Source organism: Marmota monax, unplaced genomic scaffold, assembly GCF_021218885.2.
Source record: "Marmota monax isolate L192 unplaced genomic scaffold, Marmota_monax_Labrador192_F-V1.1 WCK01_AAM20220418_F8-fsc00052, whole genome shotgun sequence".
Lineage (NCBI taxonomy): Eukaryota > Metazoa > Chordata > Mammalia > Rodentia > Sciuridae > Marmota > Marmota monax.
Window position 1 is genome coordinate 9130193 of NW_026693473.1, and position 19891 is coordinate 9150083.

General features: G+C 32.8%; 1 protein-coding gene across 7 annotated transcripts in view; it reads left to right on the forward strand.

The window, feature by feature from the left end:
* Acap2 (ArfGAP with coiled-coil, ankyrin repeat and PH domains 2) overlaps window positions 1-19891 on the forward strand; it is a 130216-nt gene that overhangs the window by 59920 nt on the left and 50405 nt on the right. For all 7 annotated transcript variants that reach the window (XR_009228068.1, XR_009228069.1, XM_058583575.1 and 4 more), the window contains 4 exons: window positions 10414-10472; window positions 12309-12492; window positions 16402-16446; window positions 19600-19695. Coding sequence is in view for 5 of the 7 variants with exons in the window: in XM_058583575.1 (XP_058439558.1) it covers window positions 10414-10472; window positions 12309-12492; window positions 16402-16446; window positions 19600-19695 (384 nt within the window). In the remaining 2 variants the exon portion in view is untranslated. The remainder of the gene's footprint in view (window positions 1-10413; window positions 10473-12308; window positions 12493-16401; window positions 16447-19599; window positions 19696-19891) is intronic.

Consider the following 19891-nt stretch of genomic DNA (forward strand, 5'->3'; position numbering starts at 1 on the left):
TTACAAACATCACTATCTTGTATATGACGTCAACATCTTATTTACTGTTTAACAGTCATCCCTAAATGGTAACTCAAAACAATCACCATAATTTATTTGGCCAGAACTTGGGAGGGGCAGCTTGCCTCTCTCCTAGCAGGTGTTGGTTAGGTGGCTTGTCTGTGTCTGAAGAAGCCAGTGTTTCTGATACTTCCTTTAGGGTGGCTGGAGTTGGCTGGATTTCTTTACAGTTTTTGGAATCTCTTCATCCCCTAATAAGACTTTTCTCTCTGCTTTTGGCCCTTCTCCCCAGCAATGTGTCAGACTTTTTTTTTTTTTTAATTATTATTAGTTGTTCAAAACATTACAAAGCTCTTGACATATCATATTTCATACATTTGATTCAAGCGGATTATGAACTCCCATTTTTACCCCATGTACAGATTGCAGAATCACATCGTTTCACATCCACTTTTTTACATACTGCCGTACTAGTGTTATGTTGTATTCTGCTGCCTTTCCTATCCTCTACTATCCCCCCTCCCCTCCCCTCCCCTCCCCTCTTCTCTCTCTACCCCATCTACTATAATTCATTTCTCTCTCTTGTTTTTTTCCCCTTTCCCCTCACTTCCTCTTATATGTAATTTTGTATAACAGTGAGGGTCTCCTTCCTTTACCATGCAATTTCCCTTCTCTCTCCCTTTCCCTCCCCCCTCTCATCCCTGTTTAATGGTGATCTTCTTCTCATGCTCTTCCTCCTTGCTCTGTTCTTAGTTGCCCTCTTATATCAAAGAAGACATTTGGCATTTGTTTTTTAGGGATTGGCTAGCTTCACTTAGCATAATCTGCTCTAATGTCATCCATTTCCCTGCAAATGCCATGATTTTATCATTTTTTAGTGCCGAGTAATACTCCATTGTGTATAGATTTCTTAATGTGTTAGCTGGCTTTATTTTTTGCATATAAATTTTTATTGTAACACAGCTATACTCATTTGTTTTTGTATTGTCCATGGCTACTTGTGACTTCCAGCAGCAGGATCAAGTAGTTGTGGTAGAGACCACATGGCCTATAAGCCTAACTTATTACTATCTAGACCTTTACAGAAGAAATGTGTTGATCTCTACTCCTCAGGACTACGTTATTTTTGCCCACTTCCAGGGACTGTGTTTGCCATGATATCCACTGAAGAGAATACCCTTTCCACTTTACAAAAAGTGAGTTAGTGATATAGCTACCATTCTTGAATTCATCTAAGCAAAGTGGTGGTAGAGGAACCAGTTGCAATCTGGCCAAATAAAAATCAGAACCTTTGGGTATTGAGAACCAAGAATTCATCAGTTTTAAACCTCTTCAGTCATTCCAGTGGGCAGGTCAGTTTGATAAACAATGTGCTGCCTTCAGTAAACAAGATACCTGTTGATCAGGGTAAATGCAGACTCTTGATTCTCCATTTCTAACAAGCACCAGGTGATGTAGATGATGCTTATGCATTCCTGGAGATTCAATTTTTAAATCAGAATTTAAAAATGCCGATTCCTCATTCTCTTCAGTGTTTCTAATAATCTCAACATCTAGATATTTAAAAATTCCTCAGGCTATTCCATTGTGCAACCAATTCGAGAACCTTGGGGTAGAGCAGTTTGTCTCAACCTTTGCATAACAGTTACCACCTAGAAGACTTATTAAAAATAGAGAGGAATTTTACCTTTCTTCCACAAGCTTGGGTGTTTGTGTTCTATTGATTTTTCTACCTGATTTCTGTACTTGCCTAAGCCAGTGGAAAAACCACTGCTCTAGGAGTGAGGAAAGAAATGGTTAGAGAAACAGATTAGTACAGAGGTGTCGAAAAAGTAAAACAAATAATAAGCATTTGTTTACTTATTGGAACCTTTTCCTGATGATAATAAAGAAAGAGTCCTTTTGATTTATTTTAAATCTTTATTATAGGCCTAATGAGATTAACCAAAAGTTTCAATGGATCCATAGGGATAGCCTTGTTTTCTGCAGTTTCTGGAAGAGACAGGAATGATTGCCATGTAGAATCATCAGAAGAGAGTGTTGTAGAAGCTAAATAATATTTAAATGAATCAAAAAGACTTTAAACTACCAAAATTGATTCCTAGAGCCAATGGCACCTAAATAAATGATAAGAATTGGAAACAAGGCTAATGCTAACTATGGATATGTAACCTGTTTTTATAGTAAACTTCCTGGAGTGGATGGTCTGTCATCTGTGAAGTACATCTCTGCTTTCATCCTTTCCTAAATACAGCAGAGATAATATTGCTTTAACTGTGTCCGAACATGAATGGGGAGTAACTTGAGTATGAGCTGTTAGTTTTAAACAGTTATGTCTTATTCTACGCACTTTAGTAAGGCAAATTAGCAGATGGGTCAAATGACATTTTGTTGATTATTTGTCATGCATTTGTTGCTAGGAGTAATACTGTGAATTTCCAGAAGCGGAATGGAACATTAACTTTTCTGTTAGTGGTTTTTATAGATGTTTACTTTTAGCATATATTTTGTGTTAGCATTCGCATATCAGAGAGATCATTCGGTCTTTGTTTTTTTGGGATTGGTATATTTCACTTAGCATTATAATCTCCAGTCCATCCACTTACCAGCAAATGCCATAATTTCATTCTTCTTTGTGGCTAAGTAATATTCCACTGTGTATAGATCCTTTTTATTTTGCTTAATTATTGCATTGTATAGGTAGAACAATTTGCTTCTTCGTTCATATGTTGATGAATTTATTAGTTATCTATTGTTGTTTAACAGATTAACTCAAAACTCATTGGTTTAGACAAAAACATATATTCTCATAGTTTCTTGGCAAGGAATTTGGGCCCTGGCTCTGGGTCTTTCGTGAGATTTCTGTCAAGATGTTGGTTGTTCTACAGTCATAGTCTTCACTGGGTCTGGGAGGATCCAATTCCAAGATATTTCACTCACATGGCTTTTAGCCAGATGCCTCAGTTCCTCACCAAGGCCATGTTTTCAGGGGTGCTTGAGTGCTTTCATAACATGGAAGCTGGTTACTTTCCAAACAGATGACCCAAGAGCAAGCGTAAAGAGGAAACATCAATACTGTTTATAACCAGGTCTCAGAAGCCACATGTTGTCACTTCCAATATTACTGTTTGGTGTAAGTAAGTCACTATGTCTAGCCCACACTGAAGGAGAGAAATAGCATCTGCTTTGGAAGGAAGGAGTGTCAAAATGCCTGGAGCAATGGCATGCATCTGTAGTCCCAGCTACCCAGGTGGTTGAGATGGGTGTATTGCATGAATCCAGGAGTTTGTGGCCAAGCTGGGCAACAGATTAAGACCCTAGACTTGAAGGAAAAAAAAAAAAGAATTTGTGGACATATTTTAGTCATGTGAACACAATTATGTGATTTGTTTTCAGCGTTTTTTTTTTTTTTTTTTTATTATACTCCCCAACCCCCCAGTGCTGGGTATCAAACCCAGGGCTCTGTATATTCTAGGCAAGTGCTGTACCACTGAACCCCTAGTCTTCTTTAGCCCATTTCCAGGTTTTTGCTGTTACTGGTAAAGTTACTTATAAGAATATATGTAAAAATCTGTAAATACTTATTTCTTTGTGTAAATAGCTAGGGATAGACTGGCTAGTTGTAAAAAGGGTTATGTGTAAATAATTACAACTTGTACAGGTAACATAGTTTTTATAAAAGAATTATAAAACATTGCTGAGAGAAAAGAATTTCCTTTATAAGTGTTTATCATAATATTTTGTATGTTAAATTTCTTAGAAATTTTATCTTAAAAGAAATTTAAGAAAACTTCAGAAATTTGGAAATTGTTTTCCAAAGTTGATTGTACCACTTGATACCATCAGTGTGTGAGAGAGTTCTAGTTGTTCCATATGCTCATTAGCAAATTATATGGTCACTTTAAAAAATGATTATGGTTTTAATTTGAATTTTCTTAATAACTAATGATGAACATTTATCTGCTTTTCATAGATCTTCTTTTGCCCATTTAAAAAGAAATTATTTTATTATTGAGTTGCAAGAATTTTTTCTATACTGTACCCCAGACATGTCTTTTGTCAAATATGTGTTATAGATATTTTCTCCTAAGCTTTGGCTTGCCTTTTTCATTTTTGTAGCAATATCTTTGAAGCACAAAAGTTTTTAATTTTGGCAAATTCAATTTATTTTTATTTTCTTCCATAATCTTAATTTGTGTTAAGTGTTTGCCTAACCCAATTCACTAAGATTTTGTTTGATGCTTTCTTTTAGAAGTTTAGATCTGTGATCCATTGGAAGCAAAATTTTGTGTATGTCCCATGGAAAGTGTTGAGATTCTTAGCCCTTCTCTCATATGGCCCTCTTGTTGTTTGTTCCAACAGCATTTGTTCAATAAATTATCTTCTCCCTATTGGCACCTTTTATTAAAAAAAATTGCATGTGTTGGTTATTTCTGGACTCTGCTCTGTTTCATTGATCTTTTTGATATCTTTACACCAATACCATACTGCCTTGAGTACTGTAACTTTCATATTAAATCTTGAAATAAGGTAGTATGGGTATTCCAACTTTGTTCCTCTTTTTCAAAGATCTTTTGACTATTCTAGGTCTGGGATTCCATTGAATCTATAGGTTAATTTAGTGAGAATTAACATCTTACTAACATTGAGTCTTCTAATCCATGAAAACAATATATTTATTTGCTTTCTTTAATTTCTGAGTATGTCTTGTAGTAGTTACTCTATAAGACTTGCATATTTTCGTCCTATTTGTCCCTAAGCATTTCCTGTTTTTTTTTTTGATGCTATTGTCAACAGTATTTTTTTTTTTTTTTTCCATTCCTGTACAAATGTTTATTCCTGACAAAAAGACTGCTTCTTTTGAACCATTTCTGTAGATATGATTTTTTTTTGTAATAAATATTTTGGTGATATTTTTTGCATATTACTTAATATATTTATGCTTCACCTTTTCTCTTTTGTCTTATTTTATCACCTATATTCTGAAAGAAAAAAATTCTAACTCCTAAACTCTGTTGATATTTGAGCTATCTTTTAATTTTTAAGCTTAAATCATTTCTATAATGAATACTGTGCTTTCAGTAAATAATGGCTATTATTATGCACCTGGCTAATTTACAGGAGTTTTACTGTGTTCTTTGATTTTATTTACAGTGAAGTTAAAAAAAAGTTAATGTTGAACCAAAACACAAAGAAAAGACCACCAACTCCAATTTTAAATCAAATTAAATCAAGATTGTATTGTGTACACAAAAGCTGGCCAGGACTGTCTCTTACAAGATCCCATGCTACAGATCATCCCCCTGATCTTTAGATAAAAGTTTTACAGCACAAAAAGTTACAAAGGAGGTGGGTGACTAGGGTGTGTACAGCTAACAAGATTTTGACAATCATAATAAAAAGGCAGATAGTAGGTTAAGGATCTATATGGCTAACATTTCAAGGTAGGGAATATATTCAGCTCCAGACATTAGATTTTATAAGCTGCCACTGAGATTTAGAGAGAAATGTTATTTGGTCAGTGGGAGCCAGAATTTATGAGGTACCAGTAAGGTTTTAGAGAGGGTTGTTATCTGGTAAGGGATAGCCAGGCATAGGTGAATTCAAAACACAGGTAGAAATTGCAAGCAAGTTTAAAACATCAAAATATTTTCAGGCCAAGGAGAAATTTTAGTTTTCTTACAGAAAACAGAAATAAACTTTTTACCTCTAAAAGCTCTTAGAGAAGATTTTATTTTTTTGTATTTTCTCACATCTAATGGCTTCTGGCATTCCTTTGTTTGTACCATAAATGTTTCTCTTCTGTGTACATGGGACTTCCAAAACAAAAAACAAAAATATTGATAAGCCCTTCTCATAGGGAAGATGTTTCTAACATAGTAAGTAACTACCCTTTAACCCACAGGGTCTGACAACCATATTATAGGATATGAAAGACCCTCCAATATGCTTGTTCTTCCAACCATTGTTGGCAAAGATTGACAAAAGTCAGTTCATTGCACAGAATGAGTGAGGTGGGTCTCTGCTCTGCAGTCTTGAACAGGTGGTAAAAGAGCCTCCAAAGTGAGTTTAGGACAGGGCTTTACATGACATAGCTGACAAAATCGCAGTGCTCAGCCCCTGCTCTGGGCTCTGGGCTGCTCTCCCTTCTTGAGTGAGCATGGAGCCCCAGCACGCTGGAATGGATCCCCAATAAATAAATCCCCTTCTGCAATTGCATGAGTCAGTCTCTTGGTGGTCTCTTCCTCCAACGCTTCGCCAGACCCATTTCCTGGCTCTCAGGGTTCTCAGCATTCTCCCTGTGCTTTGTTTTCAGATTCTGCATAGCACAGACACCTGGGCTCCAGATTCAGGACAGAAAGCCTACAAAAAGATTGAAAAAAAAATCAACAGTATTTTTTAAAGTCCAATTTTCAATTGGTCATTGCTAGTATACAGAGATTCAGCCCATTTTTGTACATTAACTTGTTTCTGCAACTTTGCTAAACTGACTAGTATATTTTGGTAGATTCCATAGTATTTTCCATATAATTGATCATATTTGTGGATAAAGATAGTTTCATATTCTTCCTTTCTAGCTTCTATGCTTTTATTTCTTGATTGATTACATTACTAGAATTTCTAGTGCAATGTTAGATAGATGTTAGGATGTAAATACCTTTCTGCCATAAAATACCATGTTAGCTAGAGGTTTTTCCATACATACTTTTTTTTGGATTAAGGAAGTTCCTTTACATTCCTAGATCCTTGAGAGTTTTCCTTTTTTTTAAATTTTTAAAGTCTGGAATGGATATTAGAATATTTGCTATGTTTTTCTGTGTTATATAGTTTCTTTTTAAGTCTGTTAATTTGTTGAATTATAGTGATAGGTTTTTGAATGTTAAATCAATTTTGCATTCTTGGGATAAATCCCAATTAATGATGTATTATGCTTATTTATATATTGCTGAATTTCATTATCATATAAAGAATTTTGGTATCTATGTTCATGAGGGATAGTGGTTTGTAGTTTTCTTTTTTTACAGTGTCTTTGGTTTTGTTCCTCATAAGAATACTTTTTCTGATACAATTTTTTTGAAGAGTTTGGTTAGCATTTTTATTCTCTTCAGTTAATGTTTGGTAATTTTCAGCAGTAAAGCTGTTTTTGTGTAGGGTTTTTTTTTTTTTTTTTTGGCTGGGTGTATGTGTAAAAAGTACCCCACTGGTACTTTTTAATTAGAAGTTGAATCAGTTTTACAATAAGCATTTACATTATGTTTTATTTGCTGTATCACACATCTATCCATTTATTCACCCTTCTACGCAGTCATCAATCTACTTGTAACTGATGTAGTACAAAATAACTTATAGACAGTGCTATACTCTTAAATGCATTTCTATTTGAGTTTTATTTTTATATTTCTTGAAGTCAAATTAAAATAAAATTAAATGTAAAAATCTTAAGTGTACCATTCAATGAATTTTGACAAATGCATGCACTTTTGTAACTCATCCTTTTTAAGATATAACTAATTACCATTATCCAAGTTTCTCTCGTGCCTCTTATTGGGGAGTCCCAACCTACACTCCCAAATGTAAGTGCTAATATGATTTTCTTCCATAAAGTAGTTTTGTTTTTCCTAGAACTTCATGAGTGACTTCTTTTGCTTGGAGTAAAATTTTTGAGATTTATTTATATTATTGCCTTGTGTCAGTAGTTCACTCTTCCTAATGTTAATTTATAGTATAACTTAATTTCATTGAAGTCAGTCAGTATGTTCCATGTAATGCCATATGCTTAGTTTATGCCCTACTACTAGATGGTTGATTTTCATGAAGGTTGCTAGTGTTTCTTGAGAAGCATGGGTATTGTGTTTTGTTGGTTTATACTTCTTAATGTTTCTTTTCAATCAACCTAGTTATTCATGTTATTTCTTAATGGACTTAGAAAATCTCTGTGTTAATATTTATGCTTATGTTTTTCATCTTTTGTAGTTATTTTAAGTTTAAATGTAAAAAAATGGATTTCTTTCAATATATAACTTTATGGTTCTGACAGATGCATACATTTGGATGCACAATAGTCCATCAATCCTCAGAATGTCCTCCCATTACTCTTCCTCACCTGTACCAGTCAACCCTTCCCCTAATCTCCTGCTACTGGAAATTGCTGATTCCTACAGTTTTATCTTTTCTTAAATGCCAAATAAATCGTACAGTTTGGCCAGGCACAGTGGCACATATCTTTAATCCCAGTGGCTTGGGAAGCTGAGATAGGAGGATTTTAAGTTCAAAGCCAACCTCAGGAAAAGTGAGGCACTAATCAACTCAGTGAGACCCATCCCCACACAAAAAAATCATAGTTTGTATTTTACCTAGCAAAATGCATTGTGATTCCTCTATGTTGTATGCATTAATAGTTGTTCCTTTTTATTGCTGAGTAGAAATCTATTGTATGGATGTAGCATAGTTTGTCTCTCTGTTTCATAGTTGAAGGACACTGGGTTGCTTCCATTGTTTTTTGGAATGAAACTGCCATAAATTTTGTGTACAGGTGTTTGTGTGAACCTAAGTTTTTATTTCTTTAGGAGTGGGATTGCTATGTTTTATGTAAGTGCATAACTTTATAGATCTATTTCTTTAATTTTGCTAATGTTATCAGTTTCTTCTTGCATTAGCTTTGGTAGTTTTGTCTTTGAAGGATGTGTCCATTTTCAGTTCAAGTAATAGACTTATAGTTGTGCCCCACCCCCATAGGTTATCTTTTAAAACCTATACAACCTGCTGTGAAATAACCTCTATTGTTAGTATTTAAAGTATTTGTCATTGTCTTTCTTTCTGAACACTTTGGCTAGAAATTTATCAGTTTTATAATTTCAAAGAACCAACTTTTGATTTCACTGACTTTTCTATATTGATTTTCTGTTTTTTTAACTAGGTGATTTCTGCTTTGATACTTAACTATTTTCTCTCTTCTGCTTACTTTGGGTTTAATATAACAGAAAAAAGTCATTCTCTTCTTAGAAATAAATGACAGATTTTACAACCCTGTGCTAAGTCCAAATTTGGAGAGAATGAAATTGTGGTGCTATTTTTAATTAATGGAAGGACACAGGAATTTTTGTTGTTTTAAATATTGATTTTTTTTCTGTTCATGATCTCCTTTTCAAACTCTGAATGAAATAATTCTGTAAATTGTGAAGTACTTGGAATTCCAGTGACAAGTCCTATGAAATTTACCATAATCAGAGCAAACACTGTTAAAAGTATGGAATATCATTTAAGTGGGGCAAAATATTGTCCTTAGGAATAAGACTTTATTCTTGGCTCTAATCTTAGTGATTTTTTTTTTTAAACCCAAAGGACTATATAGTTTTTACTTGAATTAAAAATATATCACCTTATCATTTGATAAGTGGATGGGACTGGTGAACATTATGCTAAGTGAAATAAGCCAGACTCAGAAAGATAAGGGTCAAATGCTTTCTCTCATGTGGAGATGGGGAAAAAAAAGGAATTTATAAAAAAAGAGGAGTGGGTTTGAAAAAAATAGTAGGAAGACAAAAAGAGTGGAGGAAGGGATTTGAGAGGGAGGGAAAAAGGGAGGGTATGGGGAAGTACTGAGTAGTAAAAGCTACCAAATTATGCTGTGTCCATGTTTGAATATACCACCCATATACATATATATGTATGTTTATACATACATATATATACACACATATACACACAGCGTGTATATACATATATATATATATATATATAGCTTTTCCATTTATAATTATAACACATTAATTAAAATGATAATATAATAATATAATAAAAGGGAGATCAGTAGAGCAAGTGCTTCAGGGGAGGGAAGATGAGAGGGAAAGGGAAGATGTTAGGTTGATCAAATTGTTCACGTACAAATATGGCATAATGAATCTCATTATGTATAATTACAAAGCACCCATGAAAATAATCGAACAATTTTTAAAAAATTTATTTACACCCTCTAGTCTTTCCAAAAGTAATTTCTAATTAAGGTATCAGGCAGTTCTGGAGTTGTTTTCTTATGCGGTGCTTCCATTTATTGGTGTAAGAAATGTCAGCGGTGGAAGGAGTAGAATTTATATTCTTTTTTTTTTTTGGTTGTCTTCCAAAGCCTGCATTAGAATTAAGGAAACAGGCCACTTTACTGTTTGAGCATTCTATTTCAGTGTTAAAGAAGCTTTATTTTCCTTTGTAAATAGAAGCATGTTTATTTTTGAGACAAATGAAATTAGCTTAAAATTGGTTTGAACTTCTTTTTTGAATGGTTATTTCTTTTGTTGTCTTTATAAGAAGAAATATGGGTGCTATTAGATTTGGAATATTGATGTCATATTTATAAAACTACAAGAAAATTATTTTGTTTATGTTTCTAATTACTCAATGTTATATTTTATCTTTTAGATCCTGTTTGACCAAACTCAGAGATCAATTAAAGCACAACTTCAGAACTTTGTTAAAGAGTAAGTTAGTTGCAGTGAAGAGGAAGGAAAAATAACCAGTTAATGATCACATCTGGGGATTGGTATCTTGAACGAAATTATGGACAATGAAATACTGAAAATATTGGAGTTTTTGTTTGCTTTGTGTAATGAATATGGCATTTTTTCCCCTGAGTTAATAATATAAGGGAATCAGATAGCATGTCTTTCAGTGAATCATTTATATCATGAGTATGTGTTCAAAATACATAGCTAAGGCTGTTATGGGTGTAAATTAAAAATATAGTGGCCTTTATATGTATCTATCTATAAAAATACGTTTATGTATATACCTATGTATATATATATAAAACTCAAATGTGGTTAAAATACTATTAGTTAACCATGAGAAAACTAAGTTATCTCTTGTTCTGTGGTATTTTTCTTTGAAGAGAAGATTAATGTAATATGTGAGAATGAGTTGTGGAAGCACATACTTTGTGTTATGTGACCTTTTATGTCAGTTATCATATTTTGTATGTGAAATAAAACTGAACAAAAAATTTTAAAAAGTCTTCCCATGTTAATAATGTAGTTTTTCTCTTTTAATTCCTGAGACTTTTATAAGATTATAATACTGCAGTCAGAATAAATTATAGAGATTATAAGATGTGAATAGTAACAGAATAGTTTTAGAGTTTATCCTGGAGATGATATCTCAGACTCTTTTGTTTTTGTTGTTGTTTTGGTTGTGCTAAGGATTGAACCCAGAGTCTTGTGCATGCAAGGCAACCATTCTACTAACTGAGCTATGTCCCCAGCCCTGACAATCTTTATAATTACTTCATAATAGATTAACACTCAGACTGTCCTCATAGAATGTATACATAAAAATTTATGTCATCTTTGTTACAGAGTGTAGAAAGTCTCTTTTAGATGTATTTTATTAAAATTAAAAAACCTTTCATCTGCAAGTTATTTTATCTAATTCCCTAATAGTGAAAGTGAAGAGATGTTGTATTAGGTACCTAAAATCATTATCAAATCAAGGATTTCACATTTAATATTGAAAGGGATGTGGTTGGCTGTCACTGCCATAATTCTTTTAGAAACTTGTGTGTGTGTGTGTATGTGTGTGTGTGGGAAACTTATTGGTGTCCTTTGACCTGATACTTCCTTGTAGCAGTAAAATGAAGGTGTGTCTAAAAACAAAATGACCCCCCACCAAAAAAAAAGCTCTTCAAATTTCCAGGATTAATCACAAAGACTAATGAATTGTAATATTTGGGAAAGGATTTTGGAATCTTCATTTTATACAAGTGCCCTATGTGTATTACTGTTTAAAAATTATCTGATAAAATCATGGCACATGCCTATGAATTCATTTTCAGAAAAAAATTTACTTTGTTTTTGTTATGTTAATTTGACATTATACATTTTTACCTCAAGTTATATAGATTCCTACAATAAAATGTTAGCTTGCAGTATCAGGACTTATATATACAGGTAGAGCATACCTAATCTAAAATCTGAAATACTCCTAATCTAAAATCTGAAATACTCCAAATCTGAAATCTGAAACTTTTTGAATACTGGGGTTTGGATTTTTGAATTAGGGATGCCTAAAGTCTACACAGATATTCCCCCAAACAGGAAACTATGAAATCTGAAACTCTTTTGGTCATAGGCATACTTCTGAAAAGGATACTCAACCCCTTAGTGGAAAATAATATACATTTTAGTTGGAAGAGCTAGTGAATATCAGTGCACAATTAAATAAATAAATGGAGGAACATAAGAATTAAATTCAAAAGCTATTTTGTCAAAAGTTTTTGATCAAGAAAGTTTCATGAAAGCTTCATTGTTTTTATTTTTTAGAGATCTTAGAAAATTCAAAGATGCCAAGAAGCAGTTTGAAAAAGTCAGTGAAGAGAAAGAAAATGCATTAGTAAAAAATGCCCAAGTACAAAGAAATAAGCAGCATGAAGTTGAGGAAGCCACAAACATTCTGACAGCCACAAGAAAGTGTTTTCGACACATAGCCCTCGACTATGTGCTTCAGGTATGTATTTTATTATTATATGTTTTCAGTTTTACTAAATAGGGTGTTGTGTTTGATTGGACTAAAAAGAAAAAATAGCACTTTTTCACTGAGTTTAGAATTAAATTATGATCTTTTGTGAAAAAAATTCACCTGTCTAAATGTTTTTGTGTGTACACATACACCCATGTGTGTGGACATGTATGTCTTTGATTTCGAATTCTTCTTTTAACTTAATTATAACTTCCCCCATTTTGGAATGTTTTTAAAAAGCATTTTAAATTGCTATATGTATTTTATTCTATGGAGTTGATAGGTCAATTTAATTAATAGATGACCATCAGACTTTTATAATATTGGCAGTTTTTTTCTGGTAATAGTGAAAATATAATTTTTATTAATTTTATGTTAGCATTTTTATATATACATCCTTTGCCACATTTCTGATTATTTCTATAGAGTAGATTCTTACAAGTATTAAGGCTCACTGTATTGCCAAAAGAAAAATATTTCTGGAAGTAGTGTTCTCATATTTTTGCATTAGATACTACTTTTAAAAATTAGAGATCTGGGGCCAGGGTTGTAGTTCTATGGTAGAACTCTAACATAGCATGCTCGAGGCCCTGGTTTTGACTTCCAGCTCCACAAAAACCATAACAACAAAACAAAACAAAACAAAAAACAAAAACCCTAGAGATCCATATTTGGTACATTCCTTGTGATCTTTTGTCCAATGTATAATTAAAACTAGTTTGAATGTGATAGGTTTCCAAAGGAATTCAAGACACATGAAAAATGAAGGCATAAGATATTATTTCACATGTACATTATATTGCTACATCATGGAGTTTAAAGCTTAAAAGCTTAGGGAATTCCCTCGTCCAGATCTCCCTTTACAGATTGTTGACTTCAAGATGATTATAGGGTATTTCTTAAAAAATATTTTTCTGTATACAGAAACTTGGCAGAACAGTAGAAACTGAACTTTAAGATTTTTTTTTCTAGTTAAATTTCTTTTCAGTAGGTGGAAAGTTAAATTTTTTAAAATGCAGTATACTCCGTTTGTGGGTAAAAGGCTTCTGTAGAATAGAGTCATCTGTGTTTGCTCTATCCTGTGTCCTACCTCATTTTCATACCCTTTCCTGCCACAGCGTGAGTCCGCCACCTCTGACACTTCTCTGAAGTGGCTCATACAAAGGTCTTATTCCTTAGGCATATTTTAATTTTTATCCTACTTGGCTCTTCTGTGTCATTGAGATGGTAGACCATATTCTCCTTCTTGAAATATATTTTTGCCTTGATTTACTTGAAACCCCTTTTAGGTTCTCCTCTAACTCCTGTTTCTTTTCAGTTTCAATTTGTTTCTCAGCCTTCTCTCCTTTATCTGTAATTCTCAGTCTTCTTTTTGGGGTTTCATCTTTGGTCCCCTCTCTTCTTACTTTCTTATTCTTTGACATCCTCATCATGTCCCTTGCTTGAATTGCTCAACCTGTACATGGAAGAAAAAAAATCTATTTTTTAACAGAAGTGCCCCATTCTCAGTGTGTCTAAAACTGGGGCTGGGGATGTGGCTCAAGTGGTAGCGCGCTCGCCTGGCATGAGTGCGGCCCGGGTTCGATCCTTAGCACCACATACAAACAAAGATGTTGTATCCACCGAAAGCTAAAAAATAAATATTAAAAAATTCTCTCTAAAAAAAAAAAATAAAAAAAAAATAAAAATGCTTCTGTCTTTTCCTTTCACTTAGCCTCTTAGAAGTTCAAAATGGGAGAATCATACTAGCTATTTTTATTCTAAATTACCATATCTAGCTACAAACTACTCTAGAAACGCCCTTCATTTACCTCTTAAATTGGTTTTCCTTATCTTTGCTGTTTTGTGTATGGAGCATTGAGGTATTCTTGTACAATTGGCCTTCCTAACACTGACTTTACCTGCCCTGTCACTGATTGTCTGTCATCCCTATGGTCAGTGTTATGCAGATTTCTCCAAGAATGAATCATTCTTGCCTCTACTGCATGTAGATCACTTTGCACATTTACTGTAAAGATGTATTTATGTATCTTTTCTATTCCAAGATTGTATCCCTAACTTCTAGTCCAGTGGTTGAAAAATAGATAGGTAATAAACTTTTTTTTGAAAAAATAATGCTATGAATTTTTATATGTGAGGGGAGTTTAGCTAAAATATTCAATACTTTCAAACTTACACCTTATAAATAATCCATTTCCTTTGGTGTTCAAACCTCTCTCCGCCTCAGAAAAATATTTGATTTTTCTGATGAGAACTGTTGTTTCACTTTATTTTGTGACTATAGAATAGTAATAAATATTCAAAGGTATAAAGTTTATTATGCTTTAATGTCTCTGTTTGAATGTACTGTTTTTTTTTTCAAGAATGCAAATGCAGTTTTTTGTTTCCAAATAGAAAAAAAAAGGGATATAAAACAGGTACTTTTAACAGTTTTAATAGTTTTCAAAGTTTGTATCTTAGGCTGTTCTCAGTCTCTGCTTCTATTTCTATTGAATATTAATATTCGAGCTCAAAACGCAGTGGGGTTTGAAATAGACATGCAAAACAAACTAATGCTTAATTAAAAGAAGTTATTTAGAACAGAGCATGGTGGCACGCACCTGTGATCCTAGCTACTTCTGAGACTGAGGCAGGAGGATTGCAAGTTTGAGATCAGCCTTAGTGAGATACTATCTCAAAATAAAAAATAAAATGGACTGGGATGTACCTCAGTGGCAGAGAGCACTGAGGTTATTTAGGCTTTTAGAAGGTTATATAGATTTTTCTTGTTCTTTTTTTGTCTTATAGTCAAAGCTTTAAAATTATAAAATAGAGAATTCAGCAGGAAGGATATATTAATAATAATTATTAATAAATTTTTAACAGTACTAGCAAAGAGTAAATGATTCTAGAGTCAAGAGATCCCATGAAAGGCAAATCTATTGGTTACTTGTCTTTTGTTAAGTTTAGTCTAATTACAATATTTAAGGTTCATTATTTTATTTAGGGAATTGAGTGCTTAATGTGTGCTGCCTGGGGGACTAAAGCTAAGATTAAGGCAAAGATCTTGATCTTATGAAACTAATACTTGAGCTTGGGGGGGAAAAACAATAAGGAAACGTATGGTAGTTTTAAATGCTGCGGGTAAAATTAATCACGCCAATGTGCTAGACAGTGTGCGAGGGACTGCATTAGACCTTTGTGAGGATGAGGTAGTTAAGGGCTGACTAGTAAGAGATAGCCTCAAGCCCATGAAAGCAGCACATCCAGAGTATAGACAGAACAGCTAGTACAGAGGCAAGCTGGTGGGAGGGAGGTCTTGGGTTGTGGCTGCAACTGCAGCCCAGCAGGGGGAAAGTAATTGAAAGGTAGTTGGAGAGGGAGGCTAGGGCCTCATCACATTGGGCCTTGCCAGACAGAGCAGGAACACAGAGGGTTTTAAACTATAGGATCTTATTTATATTTTCAAAAGATCGTTCTGGTGCCCACGTGGATCATGGATTGTACAGAGTTGAGGGGAAGCAGAGACTAGTTCATAGACTATTTCAACTGTCTAGAGTAGAGGATATGGTGATACAGTGAGAAGAATTTGCAATCAGGCTGTATGTTGATGTGCAAATAGATAAGGAAGATCAGAAAAATATGGAATTCTCAGAATTCAAATATCAAAATAGTTCTATCACTTGGATATTATAATTTAAATAGCCAAGTATTTATTGAGTTAAAAATGGTTGAGAATTTTGTTGGTATGTTCATCTTAACTTTTTTCAGAAAAAGGGTCAAAGTATTAAAAACTTGTGCTTTGGTCTTATTTTGGAAAGTATTAAACCATCAGGATAAACAGTTTTTACAATATTGAAAAATGGTTTAGTTTCTTAAATAATGCATAAGTGATTAACCAAGTGTATTTTCCTTTAGATTAATGTCCTTCAATCAAAAAGGAGATCAGAAATCCTAAAATCAGTAAGATATTAATTGAAATAATGTTTTAAATATTTTAATGTAAAATTATATAAGTATTTATAGCAGCATCTAGTATATACATACTTGGTTGATTGATAATTGCTATTTTTGATCTTTATTTGTATATCTTATATCACAGAAATGATTTATTGTGTTTCCTTCTTGTTGTAGTTTATGTGCCTCATCTATTAATGCACTGTGAATGCATTTATTTTCTATTATTTTAATACAGCACTGTACATATACCAAATGCTCAGTGCTATTTTGTGGATAACTGCAAATGGTTTGTGTAAAAGCCTAAGAGAATATTTCAGAATTTGCTTTGAAATGTATAAAAATGAAATACTATAGCTTTTAGATTTTGAATTTTCTCTCATTCCTATTCTTAGAATTTTTTTGCACAGCTGAACCAGGTGTGGTAGTGCATTCCTGTAATCCCAGCAATTTGGAAGGCTAAGGCAGAAGGATCACAAGTTTGAGGCCAGCCTCAGCAAATTGGCAAGACCCTGTCTCAAAATAAAGGGCTGGGGATTTAGTCAGTGGTATAGCCTCTAGGTTCAATCCCTAGTACCAAAAAAGAAAAAAAAAATTCTGCATAACTATTTCAAAGTGTTTGCATATTTCTCTATAAACAAACTTGAGTTTTGTCTTTTCATCTTTTGTATAATTGTTATTCACCAAATTGCATTGAGCATTTAGTATATGTACAACACATAAAATAGACTTTTAAAATATTTGAGATTGAGTAGTTAAGTGAGTAGTATCATTTGGAAAATTTTTTCCTTAAAGTTGATGTGTCAGTTTTTTGGTTTGTTCTTTGGTGTCCAGTTACAAAATGAATGGGATGAAAATTGAGGATCATTGTTTTTTTTTTTTTTTTCTTAACCTTTTTGTCTCCAGTGACAATGATATATATTTCTTAATACCTGCCTCCTACTTTGATCTTAAAGCCAACTAGAAAGTGAGCAGCGGGATGGTATATATGTGGTGTGGCACTCTTTTTTGAGAACTTTCAAAATAATATGTTCTCTTTGAATTTGTTAGCAGATAATTTTTTTTTTCTCTCCCAAAACTACGTACTTAAATGTTCTCACCTAGATTTTCCCTAAACTTTGTTATATTCATGTTGTGTCTTACCAGGTAATTAGGTTATACTTACTGTTTTTAAATGCTGTTTATACTATGCTTGTTTTCCAGATTGACAATAATGGGTGGACAGTAATATTTTATGATGGCTTTTTTTTATCAGGTAGAATTCTGCCACTTAAATGTACCAGGGATGAACAAACTTTTTTTTTTTTTGGTAGGGGGGTAAAAGCTAGGTAGTAAATATGATAGGTTTTACAGGCCTTGTGATCTCTGTTGCTGTTACTCTGCTGTGCCCTTGTAATGAGAGAGCAGATATAGGTTCATATATAAATGAATAGTTTTGGCTGTGTTTCCAATAAGCCATTTACTTATGGACACAAAAATTTGAATTTCATATAATCTCTACATATCATGAATTTCTTATGTTCTTTTCATTTTCTTCCAATCATTTAAAAACATAAAAGCCATTCTTAGCTTACGGGCCATCCAAAAACAGGTGGTAAGACTTGATATGCTGTGCAGGTTTCAGTTTGCTCACATGGAGTGTCCTGCAGATTACCTTTACCTATGAGTGAATACTTAAGTAATTTCCTTGTTTTTGACATTAAAGCATAGCATTTTAGTGATCATTCTAATGAGTAATTTGATTATTGCTTTAGGATAGATTCATAGAGAAGGGATTACTTACAGAGGTTAAACATTCGGTAAGGTTTTTTAAAAATATTGTTTAATTTCAAAGGTTATATAATATTTCCACTAATAGTGTGTGTGTATAAACATTTCTCCATGCATTACAGTTTTCCTCTCTCTTCCACCATTGGTAGATAGAAATTGTGATCTCATTTTTGAATTTTTCATTTCATTAATTCAAGTGAGTTTCAGCATTTTTTTACCACACTGTTTTGGCCACTTGCATAACCTGTAATATGTCCTTTTTCTCTTATTCTGTTGGAGTATTCATTTTTTCATACTGATTTGTAGCATCCCTTACATATTAAAGTTATTAACTCATTGTCATATGTTTTTTTTCCTAGTTTGTCATTTATCTTTTAATATGAGTTTTGATGTATAGGCAGATTTTACATTTTTTGTAGTCCTAGCTATTAATTTCTGCCTACCCTCTTTTTAAAAAGAACTTTGTGTGTTTTTAAAATTATATTCATAAAGTTATATAATCATTACCATGTTCTAATTCTAGAATGCTTCTCTTTTTGTGAGTTTTGTGTTTTCAACTTTTGTATAATTGTTTTTTTCTCCTAGAAACAGAATTTTCTGTGGAGGATTCTTGAGAATTAAGGACCTTGTGACCTACTTTAGATTTCAGAGAATTAAACAGATGCTTGAGATTGCTAAAAATAACATGGATGTTTGAATATTTTCTTAATATTTCACATTTAATTATATAATTCCTTTCCATGTAAAACCTAATAAAAATACGGATAATTTTTCTTTTGGCTAAGTAAAATATAGAAAAACTTGGAAAAATAGCTCAGCCCTTAATGTCAGTTTTGAACTTGTGGAATGAATATAAAGAAATCTCAATGTTGGCAAAGTATGTTGACTCAGTTTATTTTTGATATCTTGAGAAACAAACTGAGCATTCCCTACTTTACATTGTTATTAATGATCTTGTAGGTTGTAAAGTGTTTGTGATTGCTTTAAGAGCTTTATGTATTTCCGCTTCTTATCTTTTTGTGTCTTATTTGCTTAAGGTTTACCAGTGAATTTATTTCAAGGAACATATTGATATTTTCTATTGTTCCTAGAAAGATAGTGAAGTTATTGAAAATTTGATTATTTGAATAAAATAAACAAAATTTGATCATCTAGATAAAACATAAACAACTAAAAGTTTGTGCATTGTTAAAATTTTAAACCATTGGAAAAAATTTTAAATATATAATTTTTTCTGATAGTATTTGCAAATATTTAATAAATACTCTTAAGAAAAATGACTTAGTTTTAAGTAGGCTTTACATTTTGAGTTCTTGTACAATAAATTTTAAATTCCCAAATACTTACCTAAGGAATTGATTTTAAAATAGCATTTTTTTTCCCTTTTAGATGTTATCCTTTATGTATGCCCATTTGGCCTTCTTTCATCAAGGATATGATCTATTTAGTGAACTTGGGCCCTACATGAAAGATCTTGGAGCACAGGTAATGTTGAACTGTATTTTTTGATTCTGTATTATATATGATTTTTTTTTTTGGGGGGGGGTGCTGGGGATTGAACTCTTGGCCTTATGCATGCTAGGTAAGCAGTCCTACCACTGAGCCACATCCCCAGCCCTTGATATTTGTATTTGAAAGCATATTGGGTGATTTGATGTTTCATTTACTTAATAAAGAAGTT